Source organism: Cnephaeus nilssonii (assembly GCF_951640355.1).
Source record: "Cnephaeus nilssonii genome assembly, chromosome: 4".
Classification (NCBI taxonomy): domain Eukaryota; kingdom Metazoa; phylum Chordata; class Mammalia; order Chiroptera; family Vespertilionidae; genus Cnephaeus; species Cnephaeus nilssonii.
In genome coordinates this window covers 63,333,287-63,351,571 of record NC_137075.1, presented here as the reverse complement: position 1 = coordinate 63,351,571, position 18,285 = coordinate 63,333,287, and the positions used below count along the sequence as shown (strand labels likewise).

General features: G+C 50.9%; 2 protein-coding genes across 3 annotated transcripts in view; both read right to left on the bottom strand.

Moving 5' to 3' along the window:
* Nucleotides 1–4,809: 4,809 nt before the first annotated feature.
* On the bottom strand, nt 4,810–11,220 carry FBXL22 (F-box and leucine rich repeat protein 22). The gene is made up of 2 exons (XM_079768048.1): nt 8,306–11,220; nt 4,810–5,326 (listed from the first exon to the last, which is right to left on the bottom strand). Exons 1-2 carry the CDS (start codon nt 8,638–8,640, stop codon nt 4,981–4,983), a joined length of 681 nt encoding a protein of 226 aa, XP_079624174.1. The 5' UTR covers nt 8,641–11,220; the 3' UTR covers nt 4,810–4,980.
* Nucleotides 11,221–11,354: 134 nt separating this feature from the next.
* USP3 (ubiquitin specific peptidase 3) overlaps nt 11,355–18,285 on the bottom strand; it is a 110,331-nt gene continuing 103,400 nt past the window's right edge. For both annotated transcript variants that reach the window (XM_079768046.1, XM_079768047.1), the window contains 3 exons: nt 17,344–17,457; nt 17,121–17,188; nt 11,355–14,479 (listed from right to left, as the gene is read on the bottom strand). In XM_079768046.1, the coding sequence (XP_079624172.1) occupies nt 14,314–14,479; nt 17,121–17,188; nt 17,344–17,457 (348 nt within the window). In that variant the 3' untranslated portion in view covers nt 11,355–14,313. The remainder of the gene's footprint in view (nt 14,480–17,120; nt 17,189–17,343; nt 17,458–18,285) is intronic.

Genomic DNA, 18,285 nt, shown 5'->3' with positions numbered 1-18,285 from the left:
TTCCTTTACTTGGGTCACTTTCAAGATTTCTCAGAGGCCCTTCAAGGTAGGGCTTTGTTCTGGGCCTCCCAGCTTTGTGGCCTTTGCCCAGCACTTCCAGCCATGAGACACCCACATCTAGTTAACTCAGTTTTTAGCAAAAAGCAAGTCTTGGGCATGGAATCCTAGAGCTGGAGGAGCCCAAGCTAAGGGATCAGTTTCTCCCTTTACAGACCAGAAATCCAGGGTCAGGAGAGGGGAAGCACTGGCTCACAGATACGCCAGGTGAGAGCTGGGAGTCCCAGCTTCCTGTCGGCACACCCGTGTGGGAGCTGATGGGGGTCCAGTCCGGCCTCTCCAAACATCCAGCCTTTGCAGAAACTGGCCAGTGTGTCCCTGAAGGCCAGGCCTCAGCACCACCTCCCGGGGCCAATCTGGGGTCTCTGACCTAAGAGCATGTGGCCCCAGTCTGCCAGCACTGAGGTTCCCGTGCCAGCCAGCCAGCGCTGTGTGGTACCTGAGGTCGGCCTCCAGTCGGGGCCTGTTCTGCACCCTCCCCCTAGCATTCCCTCTGTGTGGCCATTGGTTGTCTCAGTCACAACAGAATGAAAAGAGTTAACATTCAGGAGCTGGGGAAAGGCTGTGGTCTGTTCTGATAGATGCTGTGAAAGCACAGGTAACTCCCAGTCGTTTCTAGGTGCCTCCTCTGGAGGTCAGGCCCCCATCTCCCCAGCTTGCCCTCCTCTGCACTATGCCTTGAGCTCTGCCAGGCACTTGGCTTTTCTAGGCTTCTCCCCCCCCCCCCCCCCCATAGATGTGAGGAATCCTTTCCCTACCCCTACCTTCCAGCACTACACATCTATATATATAAAAGCCTAAGCGACCATCCGACCGTTCGACCAGTAGCTATGACACACAGTGACCACCAGGGGGCAGATGCTCTGACCAATAGCTATGACGTGCACTGACCACCAGGGGGCAGATGCTCAACGCAGGAGCTGCTGAGCTGCAGTGACTTGGCAGCTGAGGTTCTGGGGTGACGCACCCAGAACCAGAGAGGAGGGAGCCCAATTCTGGGGTGTGTCACCCGAGAACCTCCCTCTCCCAATCCGGGACCCCTCGGAATGTCGGAGAGCTGGTTTTGGCCCAATCCCCACAGGCCAAGCTGAGGGACCCTACCTGCTGGAGGGACCCTGCTCACTCCGCAGACACCCTTCAAGCCCCAGCGCCGCTCCAGGTGCGGCTGGCCGGGGAAGGACCACAGGAGGTTGGCTCCAGGGTGTGTCCAGCCCATCTCGCCCAGTCCCGCCCTGCTGGCCACCTTCTAATTAATTTCCTTTCAATGTGCACGAATTGGTGCACCAGGCCTCCAGTTTAGACATAATGTCATCACAATGTCACAGAGAGGGTCCCATTTTACAGATAAAGAAACTGAAGCTCAGAGAGGTCATAACTTGTCAGAAGTTATGGATGGTGGAGCTGGGTGAGCACTTGAAAGCTCCCCTCACCCAAAGCTGCATGTCTTCTGACTAGATTGAGTCTTTTGGGGGAGGGCGTGGCCCAGCCCACGACCAGTACCCACTAAATGTTTGCTAGATGAATTAAGCATGCAGTGAGTGCCCCTTGTTCTGTGCAGATCTGAGAGAAGACCCAGAAAGTAGTTTTTAGATTCAGCAGGGCACTGTTCGGTCAGGTGCTTTGCTCAGTGCTGCTGATGGTGAGCAGTGACTGTGAGGAGGCAGGGTGCTGCCCACCTTCTGGGAGCACCTTGGATGGCCCTGGGCTCAGGGACCCAACGCTTCCCTGGGCGGGGCGGGGCAGAATTAAGAGCCCTAGAAACAGTGTTGGGCACAGCTTTAGTCCTGTGGTCACCACAGTCTTGGTATGTGGGGGTTACTAGGCATTGAAGGGTTAGCTGGGGAATGTACCCTCATTTATAGAAGAGCATCCATGGGAAAAGGGGCCTCGGAGGCATGCAGGTTACCCCTTCCCAGCTGAACTTGCAGTGCCCTCTGTTCTACAAACACACTGCTCCTTACAAAAGCCCTGGCAATAAGGTTCTCCAGCCATCCCAATACACAGGTAAGAAAGCTGAGGTTTAGAGGGGGCTGACCTGCCTTGGCCAGAGGAGAGTCAGAAACCACAACCCTGTTGTTCCCCAGACTAAACCTCCAACTTGGGCTAACAGAGCCTGCTGGGAATTGGGGTTTATCAGAGAAGCCAAAAGCAAAGTCCTGAGGCTTAAGTGGCTCTGTTTTAAACTTTTAACCCCCTGGAAGCCTGAGCTTTTCTTCAACATTGTTGCAGTAGTGGGAGAAAATGAAGTTCCTGCAAGACCTGTCTCCTGAGCCCAGAGTATGGTGTGTAAACTGTAAAATCCCCCATAGGTAGCTAGTCTCACAGGCGGGTGGTGGGCCTTCCCCACTGCAGGTGATGGCCTGAGAGACTGCTTCTTCCCACACAGGCCAGGCTGGGACTCAGTGCCAACCAGTTTCCAGGCAAAGCACTGGCCCAAACAGGGGCCCAGGGGGCACAACAGGCCTTCAGCAGTCCCTGGAAGGGTTGGGGCAGGGTGGGGTTCTGCTTGCTTGCCCACAGGTTCTGCCTGGAGAAATTTCAGCACCTCCAGGCCTTCACTTGGATATGTCTGCCTTCCCTTGGCTCCTGCTCAGGGTAGGCTGGATGGGAGAAGCCCAGCTCTCATTTCATCCTCATGATTACCTTTGAGGCCTCCATGGCTTCCCCTGTCCCTTATTTCTCTGATCACTCCTGCTTGCCCTTCTTCCTCACTCTCTGCTCTAGACACACCCACCTCCCCTCTTTCCCCTATTCCCCTAGTATAGCTGCTCCCTCTTCCTGGAATAACTCCCAGGTGCTGCTCAGCTCCCTCCCTCCCTCCCTCCCTCCCTCCATATCTCAGGTGCCACCTTCTCAAATGAGGCTTACGTTGGTCAACCCCCTTGAAGAGGCTTCCCCCTTACCCTGTGCTCACTCCCCTCTCCCATACTTATATAAAGACTAGAGGCCTGGGGCATGAAATTCGTACATTGGGGGGGAGGGGTGTCCCTCAGCCCCAGCCTGTGCCCTCTTGCAGTCCGGGACCCCTCGCTCCTTGCTCCTTACCGCCCACTGATCACGGAGGCGGGAGAGGCTCTCGCCACCAACACTGTGCTCACCAGCCGTGAGCCAGGCTTCTGGCTGAGCAGCACTCCCCCTGTGGGAGCGCACTGACCACCAGGGGGCAGCTCCTGCATTGAGCGTCTGCCCCCTGGTGGTCAGTGCATGTCATAGTGACTGGTTGTTCCACCGTTCAGTCCATTTGCATATTAGCCTTTTATTATATAGGATTACAGCAGGTACTGGAATAACGTTTCATTCAACATTGTTTAGTTATGACGTTTATGACAGTGGTCGGCAAACTGCGGCTCGCGAGCCACATGCGGCTCTTTGGCCCCTTGAGTGTGGCTCTTCCACAAAATAACACGTACCCTAATTAAGTTAATAACAATGTACCTACCTATATAGTTTAAGTTTAAAAAATTTGGCTCTCAAAAGAAATTTCAATCGTTGTACTGTTGATATTTGGCTCTGTTGACTAATGAGTTTGCCGACCACTGGTTTGTGACATCTAGGAAGTTGTTTATATCAATTAGCCTATGGTAAAATTGGTTTCATTATATGCACATTTGCCCAGTTCCAAGAACCTATCAATAATAAGTGAGGACTTAACTGTACTTAATGTCTCTTCATCCATTGGAATTAAGCACCATGAGAATAGAACTTGTCTTTTTCCTCGCTGTTCCCCTAATATTTGGGCAACAAATTAAGGAACCTGTGAGTAGTGATCAAGCTCCCCTTTCACAAAGAGGAAACACCTGGCCTCAGGTGTGTAAAGAAAGGGACTTGGTCTCAGCTGGTGATGGGCGGAGCCAGAGTGTGAGCATCGCCCACCGCTCTTCAGTGCTCGCAGACTTGTGCACTAAACCAGTTTCCCCCCATGTGCCTGTGACCAGGAAGCTGCTGGGTGACCAAGGGTCTTTACTTTGGTGGCAAAAGGTGGGGACATAAGTGACTAAAGCGCTGAAATCAAAGACCAGGCATGTGCCCACGTTCAACAAATCCAACAGGTAAAAACCTAACTGCATCAGTTTCTAATCGTTTCATTATCAAAGGACCTAGACAGGGTTGTTGCTTGTTTTTAATTCTCTGCTGCTTTTGTTTTTAATGATCTACTCTGGGTTTTTGAAATGCCTTATTTTCCTTTAGGATATGAGAACGGGTAGAAAATAAGGATAACTATGTAATTTATGTAAGAATCACATCAACAAGCAAATTTCTAAAATCGTGTGTGCAGTAAGTCCTAGAAATAAACCCCCCTCGCCCGAGGAAAAGCCAGCAGACTGGTGTGGGCGCGGAGCGGAGCCCAGGCGGCGGGCCGGGCACCTGGGGCCCCGCTCCGTACGGAGCCCCTGTCGCCCCTGGGCGGCTCTCTCTGGCCTTGCGCCCCGGGTTCCACCCCGCCCGCAGGCACTGGCCAGAGGCCACTTCCCTGGGAAGCCTGCGCCTGCGCCCGGGGCGAGGCCTCCGAGGGCCGCTAGGGGGCGCGCCGGAGCCGCTTAGCCCCGAAGTCCCGACCTATCCGGCGGGCCAGGCTCGCCCCAGGCGCACCGGCCAGCTCGGTGGCCCGTGTCTCACTGGGGTTAGACCCCCCGACGGCGGTAGCAGACCCCGAGGGTGTAGGCGCCTCCCGCTGCTGCGGAAAGGAGGCGGGAAAGGTGCTGGTGTTCAGTGAGAATCACGCGAGTGTTTTCCAAGCATCAGGTCATTTAATCTCGTATTTATCCTGCATATAAAATCGTAAAGTGAGGTAGACATTCATATGCCCATTTTGCAAACGGGTAAACAGGCTCAGAAGATACAGCGGCAGTCTGGAAGGTGGCGGAGCTGGGGTTGCTCCTTCGGCCGAGCGCCGGGGCCGGTGTCCTTCCGCGGCCCGGAGGCCTAGCGCGGGAGCAGCGTGCGGAGGGCCGGGCCGGGCGCGTGCGGGCAGCGCGGCGGCTGGTCGGGGATCATGGCTGCGCTGTGCTCGGCTCGCAGCGCCAGGCGCGGGCACGCGGCACGGAGGCGGCGCAGGCCGGCCGCGCTCACGTTGCGGCAGAAGTCCACGTGCAGCGTCTGCAGCGCGCGCCCGTGCGCCGCCACGGCCACCAGCGTGCGGTTGGTGACGCGTGCGCAGTTCTCCAGGCGCAGGGTGCGTAGGCGCGGGCAGCAGCGCAGCAGCCGCGCCAGGCAGTCGTCGGTGACGTGGCCGCAGCCGGACAAGGTGACGGACGCCAAGTTGGGGCACCTGTGGAGAGAGGGTGATGGTCGCAGGGACCGGGCCGAGGAGGACACGGCTAGCGGGCCCCGGCCTCGCCGGTGCAGGAGCTCACGGTCTCGGTCGTCCTCCCAGTAGCCCTGGGAGGCGTGCGGGACCCTTAACGGAGAAGGAACCGCCCAGCGGTTTTAAGGAACTTACTGGCTGCGATGCTGCGGCCGGGAGCCGAGCCCGGGCTGGTGCCACATTTCCCTTCCCCATACGGTAATCCGGTAATCCGCATGGCTGCTTAGGCCCAGGAGCCCCAGTGGGGAACCCAAGCCCCGGTCCTGCTGGGTCCTGGAGGGACAGCTGTGGTTCTTTCCGTGTCTCCGCGCTTGTTGCCTTCCGTGTGCGCGAGAAGCGGGCGTGGTGAGCGCGCCAGGCCGCCTTGGAGCCGAGGCCCTGCCTCTCCTGGCCGCAGAGAGCGAGGAAGGGTTTCCAGTGGGGTGGCTTAGAGACAGGCCCACTCCAGCCGTGAGGAGGGGCAGGGGTGGGGGTTCTGGGTTCTAAAGCCCTGGTTTCAGCCCAGTTGACGGGGCGGTCATTGCATCCGCACTGTGACCCCGCACTGCAAACCAGGCCCGGGGGGCATAGAGTCAGGGACAGAAGTAGCTTGTCCAGAAAGCTTGGAGACCCCTCTACCCCAGCCTTACCAGGACCTGATGGAGCAAAGTTAGACTTGCCTGATGTGCAGTGTGCCCTGGGCTGTCACTCAGCCTAATTTTCCCGGTGGGGCAGTAGGGAGGGAATGATGCCAGTGCGGATATGAGGATTTTTATTTGGGGTGTAGAGAGCATAGGTAGTTGTAGTCCTCTTCGGGGAGTAAACACAGACAGCCTGCTCCGGCCAAGAAGGACTTAAGGGCCTGGCCAGTGTAGCTCAGTCGTTGAGCTGCAGCCTATGAACCAGGAGGTCATGGTTCGATTCCCCATCGGGGGCACTTGCTGGGGTTGCAGGGTGAGTGGTGTGCAGGAGGCAGCCAAATCAGTGATTCTCTCATCATTGATGTTTCTACCTCTCCCTCTCCCTCCCTCTCTGAAATCAATAAAAATATATATTTAAAAAGAAGGACCCCTGGTGGGCACAGGCCTTGGCTCCCTGTAGCCAGAGGGAGGAGTTGGTAGGGGGAAGTCCCTGTCCCTTGCCCCATCAGCTTCCCCAGTCCCTTGACTGCACCTGCCTAGGCCAGCTCAGCTCCCTGGTGCCTGGGGCAGAGGGTACAGAACTAAAATGAAAGACTTGCCTGGCCACATTTCGCACTCTGAACCCACCCCACCCTCCCGGGTTCACATGTCTGCCTTAGTCTTCACATCAGCCTCTGTACCCTCAGTTTTGTGAGTGAAGAAACTGTCCCAGAGAGCTCCAGTGACTTGCCTGTGGTCGATTTGCTGGCTTGAACCTTGTGGAGCCACCTCCTTGTGTCAAGTGGAGGAAATTGTTACCTTCAGGAGGGTTATGGGGATTAGGTGTTTAAGCCCCAAGGGTGGTGAGTGATCCCTTCCTCTAAGAACCTTTAGAATAATTCTGATGCAGGAAGAGACCGGAAAGAGAAAGCCAACTCCCCTGCCCAGCCAGCCCCTGCTGTTCCCCACCACCAGCCCCGCTGATGCCAAAAGAACCAGCTTTGATGATACTTATCTATGTGCACTACGTGCCAGTGCTACTGTGTCACTTAACCCTCTTACCCTGAGAGGCGATTTGTCCTCTTACAGATGAAGAAATGAGGTTGAAAGTTTAAATACTTGGGTTGGGGTCACATAATCGGACAATAGAACTGGGGGACTCGGCACAGAACCCCAGCCTCCAAGCCCTTGCTGCACCCAGACAGTAGCCTGAGAGGCCCATTCCACACCTTGCTGGTTTGGGGGATAGAGCAACTTCAGGGCAAGCTTTCTGCCCCATTTGTATCACCCCCAGTCTGATTTCTGGACCCTGCTAAACCCATCAGAATGGCCTGGTCCTGTGAGGGCCTAGTCCTAGCCTATCTTTTCTTCTTCTTCCTACTGCCTTAAAAAGCACAGGCGGGCTACTGCACCGTTTCTTCTCTTCCTGTCCTGCTGCCCAGGTGGCAACAAGCTGGCCCAGCCTAGTGTCAGTAGCCAAGGGCTGCCCTGCCTGAAGGCAGGACGGACTAGTAAAGGCTCAGGGAGAGCCTGGCTGAGGAAGTCTGTGTCCTTGCTCTGGGCAGGAGGCTGTGGCTCAGCCTCTGTCTGCTGTAGGGTTGACGTATCAAATACAGGGTGTATTTGGACATACTTTTAACAAGAAGATACTCTATCTGAAATTTAAACTGGGTGTCTTGGATTTTTATTTACTAAAATCTGGCAATCCTCAATTGTGGGCAAATCAAACGACCTCTTAGACTTAGAGCTTTGGTTTGCTCATTTGAAAAATTAGGCTAAAACACCCTTCCCTAGGAGAACTGTGAAGATCAGTAAGTTTCTATTGGGGAGACCATGATTATGCCCTTGGTCTGGCTGGGTTCAGCTAATCCAGAGCATCTCCGCTCTCCTTCCACAGCTACAGTTCATGAGCCCTGGGGTTTGCTTGCTGGAGGGAGAGTTTGTGTGTGTGTGTGGGGGGGGGGGGGGGGGGGAGGGCTGATTGTTGAATCTAGGAAGCTTTTTATGAGGTCTGACCTTGAAAATCCTGGCTCAGCAGGACCCACCTAGCACTTAATGGCTGCCAGGGAGGACAGCCGCCTGAAGGACAGCAGGACAGCGCAGCTGATGCCCAGTTCCTCCTCTGCTCTAGGACCTGTGAGGCTAAGAGGAGCTTGTTTCCCCCATGATTTTATCCACCTTCTGGGGGCTGTGCTGTGGGTGGGCCTACAGGGTCTGCCTTGGGCCTATTCTGAGGGCCCCGGAGGCAGAGCCATCTTGGTCCTGTAAGCTGCTCTTCCCTGCCCCCCAGAAGCCTCCTAGAGCTCTGGATGCCAGTGCCAGCGCTGCTCAGGAGGCGACCTACCTGTCGCACACCTGGAGGAGGAAATCATTGACCAGGCTCTCATGCCGGCTGCAGATGCTCCTCTGGAAGGCGCTCTTGAGCCAGTCCTCAATGCTGCACACCTGCACGCGGCTGGAGTGCCAGCAGATGGAGAGGTTCCTGAGCATCGGGCTCAGGAGGAAGTTGTCCTTCTTGAGTTCTGTGAGGGAGCGAAAGTGCAACAGGGGCCAGAGTGCGGGGTCCTCAAACACGTCCTGGAGCTGGGGGCAGGTCCTGGCGAGGCTCTTCCTGCTGTCCTTGTCCAGGAAGGAGAAGAGGTGCAGCAGGCACTCTCGGTTGAGCTGGGTGATGTGCATGGTGCACAGCAGCCACGGAGTGTGGCTGCGGCCCAGGGACCTGACCTACCTCCGGCTGCTCCTCCCCAGCTCTGGGCCCGTGGACATATATGGTTGTGGAATGGGGTTTATTTTGGGCTAACAACTGGTGCTGGAGCTGGGGGGAGGGGGGGGCAGCCTCAGACATACGTGCAGCAGTCTGTGTCTCGGCTTATGTTCAGAGGAATTGAAAATCCTGGCAGAAAAGCAGCCTATTGAAGTTAAATAGTTTCCTTAAAAGGGATTTCTTTTCCTTTTAGCTGACAATGGTGTTCAGCAGTGAGCTCTTTGGCTTTTCCCGAGGCATTTTCATTCTAGGTGGCTAGCCAGACCACCTCTGTCCGGGCTTGCAGGCTCTGCGCACGGAGGGACTCTAACTGTAAATAGGATCTGCTCTTCTCTCCTCCTACTGAACATCAGAGTTTTGCCCCACTCTTCGTAGGAAGAAGCGTGCTGTCTGGAAAGAGCTCAGGGTGACAGTTGTTTCCTGAGCTGTGAGCAGACACGGGTAATGCCTCTCCTGCTTTTACTCAGTGGTGATGGCTTTTCCAGGCTGGGCTGATCGGCCTTCAAACCCTGCTGCCCTCCACCAGGCAGAGGGGTGTCCTGGCCTCCCAGCAGGCTCTGCTTTTATCCCGAGTTGTTCCTAAAACATTTACCTTCAGTCGCTTACCTTTCTGGTTTCTTCTGTGAGCGTGCCATGTTTTAAACTTACTTGCTTTACTTTTTTCTAATGTGTCCTGTTGTATCTAGCCTATATTTCCAAAACACTCCAGGATGGATAAAGTAGCTCTTCATACAAAACTGCGTGAAACAACTTTAGGTGAAAGTATTTTAGCCTGAGTGTGCCCTTGAAGCGAACCACACACCATCCTTGTGAAGGCCTTAGTTCCGCTTGGCAGATTGCATGAAAGTCTTTTCCATTCAGTTCTCCCTCCTAAAGGAACCCAGATTTCTCAACACATGGATCCATTTCCTAACAGTGCTTGCTCGAATCCCAGTTCCACCCTGGACTCTACTGTAATTCCCTGCCATGAGGGCCTGGCTTTGGGTACAGGTTGGGTGGTTGGGTGGTGCAATGCCGATAGTAAAAAGCTGCGTTGGACCACAGGAGTGAGGTGAGCAGCCTTTTCTCCCTCTGCTGGACCAGGGACTCCACCTAAGGGGCTACCTTTCTTCCTTCTCCCATTTCACTGGCATTGGCAGGAACAGGAATCCTTGGCAGTTTGTAGAGTAAGAGAGAGGAAGCAACTATGCTGGACCCCCTTCAGGAACTCGAGCTTGGTCAGGTCCAGTGCAGCTTTGTCTGCCTTTAAAAGCGGATGCAGCTGAGGAGGGAGAGGATTCTGGCCAGCTCTCTTGCTCCTAGAAGCCAGTCTCAGCTGTCCTCTGTTGAGGACAAATGGGCAAAACAGCTAAAAGGAAGCTTTTATCAAGGAAAGGGGAACTAGCTAATACTTCAGGCTAATCATTTTAACTTAAAAATGACAGCCGAAGCCCCTCTTTGGGCTCTAGCTGTACTTCCCCACTCAGAAGGTTCGCTGCAGCAGCACAGATGGGCTTAATAGAAAGCCGTGTGATCTTCACTTCCCCTCCCGAATCCTTTCCAAACGAGTACTTCTCAGAGGGCTGACCCTGGAAATCGGCAGTTCATTCCCTTTAAAAGGCAGGGCTGTGTGAGCCACTGGCCACTGGGAAGGGTCATTCTGGTTTGTGTGGCTTCCAGCCTGCATCCCCGCCCTGCTGGAGCGGCAGAACCCAGCAGGGACTGTCTAGAGCCTGCCCCCCTGCTCCCCGTGGGGGGGGGGGGGAAGGGGGGCTGTAGGACGGGCCTCAGAATGCAGGGTGGGCCCACATGGCATGCATTTTGGCAGGGAGGGGTCTGGCCCAGGCCTGGGTTGTCAATGGCAACAGCGCCTTCCTTTTTTCTGTGTGGAGCTTGGCTGCAACAGCAGCAGCTGCACAACCTCTGACCAGCACAGCTGCCAACTTGTGATACGGGACCTGGAAGCAAAAGCTTTTGGGCTGCAGGCACCTCTGTCTTCAGTTTTATTTTTTCCCTTTTCATTGAATTTTATTAGGGTGACATTGGTTAATTATATAGGTCTCAGGTATATAGTTCTATAATACATCATCTGTATATCGTATTGTGTGTTCACCACCCCATGTCTTCAGTTTTAGAAGACTTATAGGAACAGGCCAGTAAGTAGCAGGAAAACCATGGTATGGACATGGGGCAGTTCTTGTTTTTTTTCTGTTTACAGGGGACATGGGGGCAGAGAAGGTAGTCTTCAGTAGCTTCCTGTAAAGCAGAATGTTTAACAGCTCTTACTTGCCTTTTACTTCTTTTACTTAAGAAGATGTTTCCTTTGCTCAGAGTCCAAAACCTGGTTCCTCAGGGTCGAGTCCAGCTGTGAAGGAGGTGAGCTGACCTCATTTCTCTAAGGTCAGCTGGCCCACGGAGAGACAGGGAGAGCTCCACAGGCTCCTGACAGCAGCACTGGAGGGCCTCTTCCCACCACCGCCCTGCCCCACAGGCCACCTCGTCCGGACCCATGGTCACCAGCAGCCCAGATGAGGAGGGTTCTGTAAGGATTTACCACCTGCTGGCTGACTGATAAGGCCCAGAGCTTGAGGGAGGGTACTGTTATTTACTTGGCTCCACTGAAAGGTGTTCAGAAATAATAGTCAAAAGGAAAGAGACCAGACTTTTAATGATACTTTCCATAAAACAGTTCAGGTTGGTGAAGCAGAAAAGGGATGTGATTACAACTTAAATGAAATCAGTCACTTGCACAATTAATCCCCTCGGCATCATACAAACTAGGTTTTAATGGCAAATGATTATAGCACAGCCAACACGTGCGGAGGGCGGTCTGGAGTCGGGCGCACTCTGACCTGAGGGGGAGGTGCTGCATCCAGGCAGGCGAGCAGAGACCTGGCTACAGCATGACACCGCCCCGGCCCACCTCTCCCCGTGCTGTGGGCGCGCTCCTGGGACTGCACTCGGGTCACGGCGACCCACGCCCTGGCGGCAGGAACAGACGGTTCATGCGCTTTTCCAGGGCCCGAGGGAAGAGGCCACTTCAGCAACAGAGGGGACGTGAGAGAGATGAGGGGAGGGTGGAGGCTGAAGTGGGGTAAGTATATCTAAATAGACGTATGTACACTAACCAATGAAGGAGAGGTTTGGCTTTAAGAAATAAATATGTCCCCAACCCCAGAAACCACGCTGCTGAGTAGGTTCCACAGGTGAGATACACATTTAACACTCAACCAGGGCCAGTACACTTGACTGGTTTAATTCTGTTACATTTGTCATCACTATACACTGAGTAGAATACAGTGGATTAGCAAAGGTTTCTCCACCATGGAGAGAGATTTGTGTTGCCACAAACTGTTCTATCACCCACCTAGGTGGGAGGACTTCTGAGAAAGGTTTCTCGTCCAAGGAGCCACATGACGGCGTGAGGCCCTGCCTCCGCAGAAGCTCTGAGCGAGGAGCCACACAAGCCCGAGAGAGCGTGGCACAGGGAAAGCCCTGAAGAGCACAAAAAGGTCGGCTTTTAAAATAGGTGTGGTAAGGCTACACAGTTAAATTTTAAAATACAAACAGGCACATTTACATCACTGGTGGTAAGCGCACAATTCAAATGGGTCCAATCACTTTTCCAAAGAGCCTTCATGATATTCAAACAGTTCTGCTCAAGTAAAATGAAGCAATAAAAATACGACAGCAATTCAAAAGAGATGTGTGCATCTTTTAAGCCAAGAGTGCCAGCCTGTCTGAGGACGACTTCCCCCAACCCCAACAAGTGGTCTGTTGTAGTCCAGTCTGCTGCTCAATTCCATCTGGTATAGAAATACAGCTCTTCTCCACCACCACCACCACTGGCCAAGGCTTTACTCTGAAGCAATGGCAGCTGCCCACTTGGAGACTCCCGACCTGCGTGCAGATGCTGGAGGTTACAGCTGTGCACCTTCTACAGTAGAAGAGCTTGGGTTCATAGGAGATGCTCAGCAAGATCAGAGTGGTGTTAAATTAAGGTATTGATATGTTAGATCAAAGTAAGTGAAACTAATTTTTGTAGATCAAAAATAACAATTTCAAATGGTTCACATAATGTAATTTAGCATTGTGAACTGCTTTAAATATGTTCCTCTTCTAGACTAAGTTGTAAGACCTAAACATGACGGCAAAGCTTTTTTTCTCTGGAGTGAAAACTTAGACCCCACCGTCCGAGAAAACGACACAGTGATGGAAATGTCTTGGGTCTGTGCAGTCCCATGCCACGAGCCGGAGTGACTGAAGAACTGAGCTCTTTAACTGTAGTTAAGTGTGCGGGTAGTGACCACCGTCCTGGATAGGTCAGGGTTGGACATGATCTCAGTTTGCTCCCGGTCATGCTGAAGTGTTAGCGGAGGGGAGCACCTTTCTATTTACTGGGTGGGATGCTACCTGATTCATAAATTGTTGAATAAAGCCAATTAGATTTTTTTTAAAAAAGAAGTGTTTAGTGGATATGGCCTGCTCTGAGGGAATGTGGGATTTAACATGGGATTCTAGTTCCAAATTTCAATTTGAGTTAAATTTGAATAGTGCTTGTACCCATTTTTCATGAAAATTTAAAAAGACTACTAAGAGATAGAAACTACTTATTCAAAGTGAGAATATTTTCAACTTGCTCTGCTAAGTTGGATAGGCCAATGAAATAGGGCCATAAAGACTCATTTCCTTCTGTAGAAGCAGGGCCCACAGTGTTACCTGAGAAGTAGGTGGTCAAAATAAACTCTGGAGTTAGGCGAAGTAAGACCAAAGTGGACATCCCCAGTGCTACAGTCAATGGGGGGACAGATGCTGATGCAAACAAAGCCATGTTCTCATCTCACTGGGAGCACCAAAAACATGTAGCTGAGTCAGAGGATTTTTTAAACACTAAATGCATTTGGTCTTTTTTGTACTCCTATCTTCTCCATGAAAACACACATTAAAAATACACCTCAAAACCTAAAAACCAACAGAGTAATTCTTGAATTTGCAGTACAGATATCACTGAACCAACCAAGTTATTTCGTTTGTGCTGATAAACAGCAGCCTTGAGAAATACAAGAGCATCGGTTACCTGGTCTACTTCATGATGCCCTCTGTTACCTTTACAAGCAGAATGAATGATTCCTGAGCAGTCACTGAAATCCCATGGGCCACAGATTACACACACACGTGATTCTTGATTCAGAGCCTGGTCTCCAGCGCAGCTGTGCAGGGCAGCAAGCAGCTGCATTGCTCTCCAGTCAGGAACATGCCTTACTGTCTGTCAGCATGTGAGAGCAACAAAGCATTAATGTAAATGTGCCTCCAAGTGAGAACTGAAACACTAATATAAAAACGTCCAATAGAACTAAGTTCTTGGAACTACATATAAAAACTGAATTATTACCACTAAAGCAGCAAATCAAAATATCTGCTGAGGTTTTCTGGTAGAACTAAAAAAAAAATTAGTTGGTGCCCAGGTTCACTACCATTGACAAAATAAAACTAAACCCCGAATAGGAAATTGAAAAGTGCATAATGAAATTAAATCTTGGATCAAGTATTTATGGAAAATTGGAAATGTTTGTCCGGTATAGTTGACGAGTAACGATTTAGAGGAGGTATTAAAGTTTATCCGCCCCAGCTCTGGCCTGGCGCTCCACATAGAAAAGGATGTAGGCCTTGGCCTTCACCACGGTGTCCTCCTCCGTCAGCGTCACAGTGCTGTCATTGAAATGGAACCAGCGGCCTTCGTGAGTCGCATATGCTGTGTAATGTCCAGAACCCACCCTGTAAGGAGGAGTCAGAAGATAAAACTTTAGTAAGTGCTTTAATGGAATAAACTCTAGAGAACTGTGGTTTAAGATGGTTTACTGAGCTCACATGTTTATCTTCCTCAAAACCCACTGAAATGACAAGGCAGAGACTGACACTAGAACCAGAAGTGGAAGATTTTCTAGAACACAAAGGTGTATTCACAGCACTGGATTAATGGAGAAACTAGCTGAGTAACGCTCAACCTAACAAGCACAGGCTAAGGCCTATAGGAAACAGAAAACAGAACCAGACTTCCCATTAGAGTTTTGGGGAAGGGTAAGTGAGCTTAAGAAAGTACCTAGCTCAAGGACAGTGCCTTTCCCCTACTTTGGCCATCAAGGGCTTTTTTCTGTCAGCACGACCCACCCACTCTCCCAGGCAGAACAGCCTGCAGGTATAACAGAGACCTTCACAGCAATTAACCACTGAGGAAATGAAGGCAAAAAACCAGAGAACTTCACAACGGTTAGAAAAAGCCTTACCATCCTATGTATAATCGTATATAATAAAAGCCTAATATGCTAGGTGTCTGGTCATCTGGTGACCGGTTGATTGTTCAACCAACCAAAGCGTAATATGCTAATGATATGCTAAGGCCGCTCAACCACTTGCTATGATGTGCAATGACCAACAGGGGGCAGTCAACTGGTCGACCAGTAGCTATGACGTGCACTGACCACCAGGGCAGATGCTCCAACTGGTAGGTTAGCTTGCTGCTGGGGTCTGGCCGATTGGGACTGAGCGAGATGGACCGGACACGCCCTGGAGCCTGGAGCCCTCCCATGGTCCCTCCTGGGCTGGCCAACCTCCCGCATCCCTCCCCAGCCGACCGACCGGCCCGATTGGGACTGGGTGAGACAGGACCGGACATGCCCTGGAGCCCTCCTGCGGTCCCTCCCCGGCTCCATCATGCACCAGTGGGGTCCCTTGGCCTGGCCTGCGCCCTCTTGCAATCCAGGACCCCTCGGGGGATTTCAGAGAGCTGGTTTCAGCCTGATCCCACAGGCTACTCCCCTTGGGAGGATGCCAGATGCAGAGCTCACGGTTTCAAGCACCACTGCAGCAGCATGAGCCTCTCCCAATTGGGACTGATTTGGCGCAAGCCTGCGGCAGGCGCAGTGGGGCCGGCATGAGTGGGAGCAGCAGGTAAGAGCTGCAGGTGGCGTTGGCCTGTGGGTTCTGGCCTGATCCCCACAGGCCACCCAGAGGGGCCCCACCCATGCACGAATTGGTGCACGGGGCCTCTATTTTACCAATAATGACCAATCTCATCATTTATTATGATTCTGAATAAACATCCCCAAATCATCAGTCATGAGGGGAAAAAATAACATGAAAGAAAAGTGTCAGAAAAAAACACACAGTAATTAACCACTGAGGAAATGAAGGCAAAAAACCAGAGAACTTTAAAAATTCTAATTAGTACCAATGTTTTCAAGACGATACTGCAACCATAAAACAAGAGCAGGCTGTTATGAAACAGTTATGAGAAAAAATGTGATCTCCACAATATGAAAATTCATGGAGGAGCAAATCTTTAATTTGGAGAGAGATGTAACGCAGATTGCTGATTTAGCAAAATGGGCCATGGCTGCCTTCAGGAACAAAAAGATGGAAAACATTAAAAAATAATTAAAATATGTGAAAGATCCAAGTAAGTTACTATACATTTAACAAGTGAGGTGTTCCAGAGGAGAGAATGGGATGGGAAAAACAAATTCCCATTATTGGAAGACATCAGACTAAGACTGCCCCTTATCAACTATCAAGCAGGAATATACCTGATGTTATTTCTTAAGTCCAAAGACAGAGGATCCCGCAACCTTCTAAAGAGAGAAAACAGGTTGCCTATAGAGAAGTGAGTCACCCAGCCAGTGTGGTTCAGTGGTTGAGCATCAACCTATGAACCAGGAGGTCACGGTTCCATTCCCAGTCAGGACACATGCCCGGATTGCTGGCTCGATCCCTACTGTAGGACTTGCAGGAAACAGCCAATCAATGATCTCTCTTATCATTGATGTTTCTATTTCTCTCTCCCTCTCCCTTCCTCTCTGAAATCAATAAAAAAATATTTTTTATAAAAAGGAGTAAAGAGTCAGAATTGTAGTGGACGTGTTTATAATTCTGAGTGGTGAAGTCAATGGAGCAAAGTCTACAAAGTTCTGAGGAAAAGGATATTCAATATGGATAGTGGTTTTCTGAAGGTAAAATAGTCATTCTCAAACAGACCAAACTTTCAGGGAGAAAAATAATCAAGAATTATTCAACAAAATAAAAAAATGAAGTACAGGACATGAAGTAAGTTATAAATAATTTTCAATTTTCCCCATTTAAACATCAATTGGCAAAGGAAATTACTTGAGTACAGAATGCTCCGGATTTGTGAACAACTGACTGGGTTCTGGATGCTGGGCTCAATAAACCACGTTCCATTTAGCTTTTCTGTGCCTTCACTTCACAACATTCTTGCAGGAATATTCTTTCACACCAAAACTGAAGGAAAATTCTATTTCACCCACTTTAATGTACCTGAATCCACATTTTTAGGGAGTTTGGGGAGAATTATCAAGAGTGGTGCTATTCCTAACCGGGACCAGCCCGCTGACATACTCACCCGGAACCATGGTGCACTACCACAGCGGCGAGGTCGTACAGGCAGTTCTCAGGGCCACTGTTCTCCGGCTGCGGACAAGGGAGAAGGCATCCCAGGACTGAGTTAGGGGCAGTGGTCAATGGCATCCGTATCTCCCACCTCAATGACCTCCACCCTGTGTCAGTGAAGACGTAATTTTACTGAAGAGCCATCTTCTCATCAGCTAACAATGGTATTACCTTACCTCTAGTAAGTAGCATTTCATGTCTAGACCTCTCAGTGGAAACTCTACATATGTGTCAACCTTGTTTCTTAAATATGCTGTCCAATGAAATCTTTTCAAATGTAAGCATAGCACCTAGATCAGAAACAAAGGCAAAGATTGTAAACAAACTACTTGGTTAACTGTCTATCAAATATTTTAGGTGGCTTATCAGTTTATCTTTTGATCCTTGACATTGCTTTCTTCCATGCACATACTATTGTGATACCATGATTTGTAATAATGAAATGTATTACTTGGTCGTAGTTCACTTTTCTGGTATATGGCTCCTAAAACTCTTAGAATTTCCTAAGTGATGAGAGTGATAAAGGTCTTTTGTTATGTGAATGAGGTGACTCACTTTAGGATGAGGGCCCTACCTCCCTGATCTCAGGGTAGGGTAGAGGAATTGGAAGTTAAATCAATGGCCAATGTTCAGTAGTTTAATCAGTCATGTCTATGTCATGAGGGCACCTGGAGAGTTCCAGGTTGGGGAACCAGAATGCTTTCTTTCATATGCTCCATGGTGGGCCCCAAACTCCACAAGACAGGAGGGTCCTTTGGAACCTCATCCTATGTATCTCTTCATCTGGTTATTGATTTCTATCCTTGGTAATAACTCAGTAATCTAGCGAGTAAACAGGTTTCCTCAGTTCTGTGAGCTGCTCCAGCAAATTAATGGAACCCAAGGAGGGAGGTTGGAAACCTCTGATTTATAGCCAATCAGAAGAATAGGCATCCAAAGTGCAAAGGGGGGCGGGGGTTTAAGATAATCTCCAATGTGTAGGTCAGAAACCTAAAGTAGCAATCTGGGCTTATGACTGGCTCTGAAGTGGAGGACAGTCATGGGACTGAGCCCTTAACCTGACGTTCCCTTCAGCTAGTATCAGAATTGAGTTGGAGTGTAGGTCACCCAGCTGGTGC

What these genes read in the sequence shown, in the direction of transcription:
- FBXL22 (XM_079768048.1), bottom strand. Translation starts at nt 8,640, where the DNA reads ATGCACATCACCCAGCTCAACCGAGAGTGCCTGCTGCACCTCTTCTCC. An exon ending in CTCCTCCAGGTGTGCGACAG is followed by an intron (nt 5,327 to 8,305) that starts GTAGGTCGCCTC and finishes CTCTCTCCACAG; the next exon opens with GTGCCCCAACTTGGCGTCCG.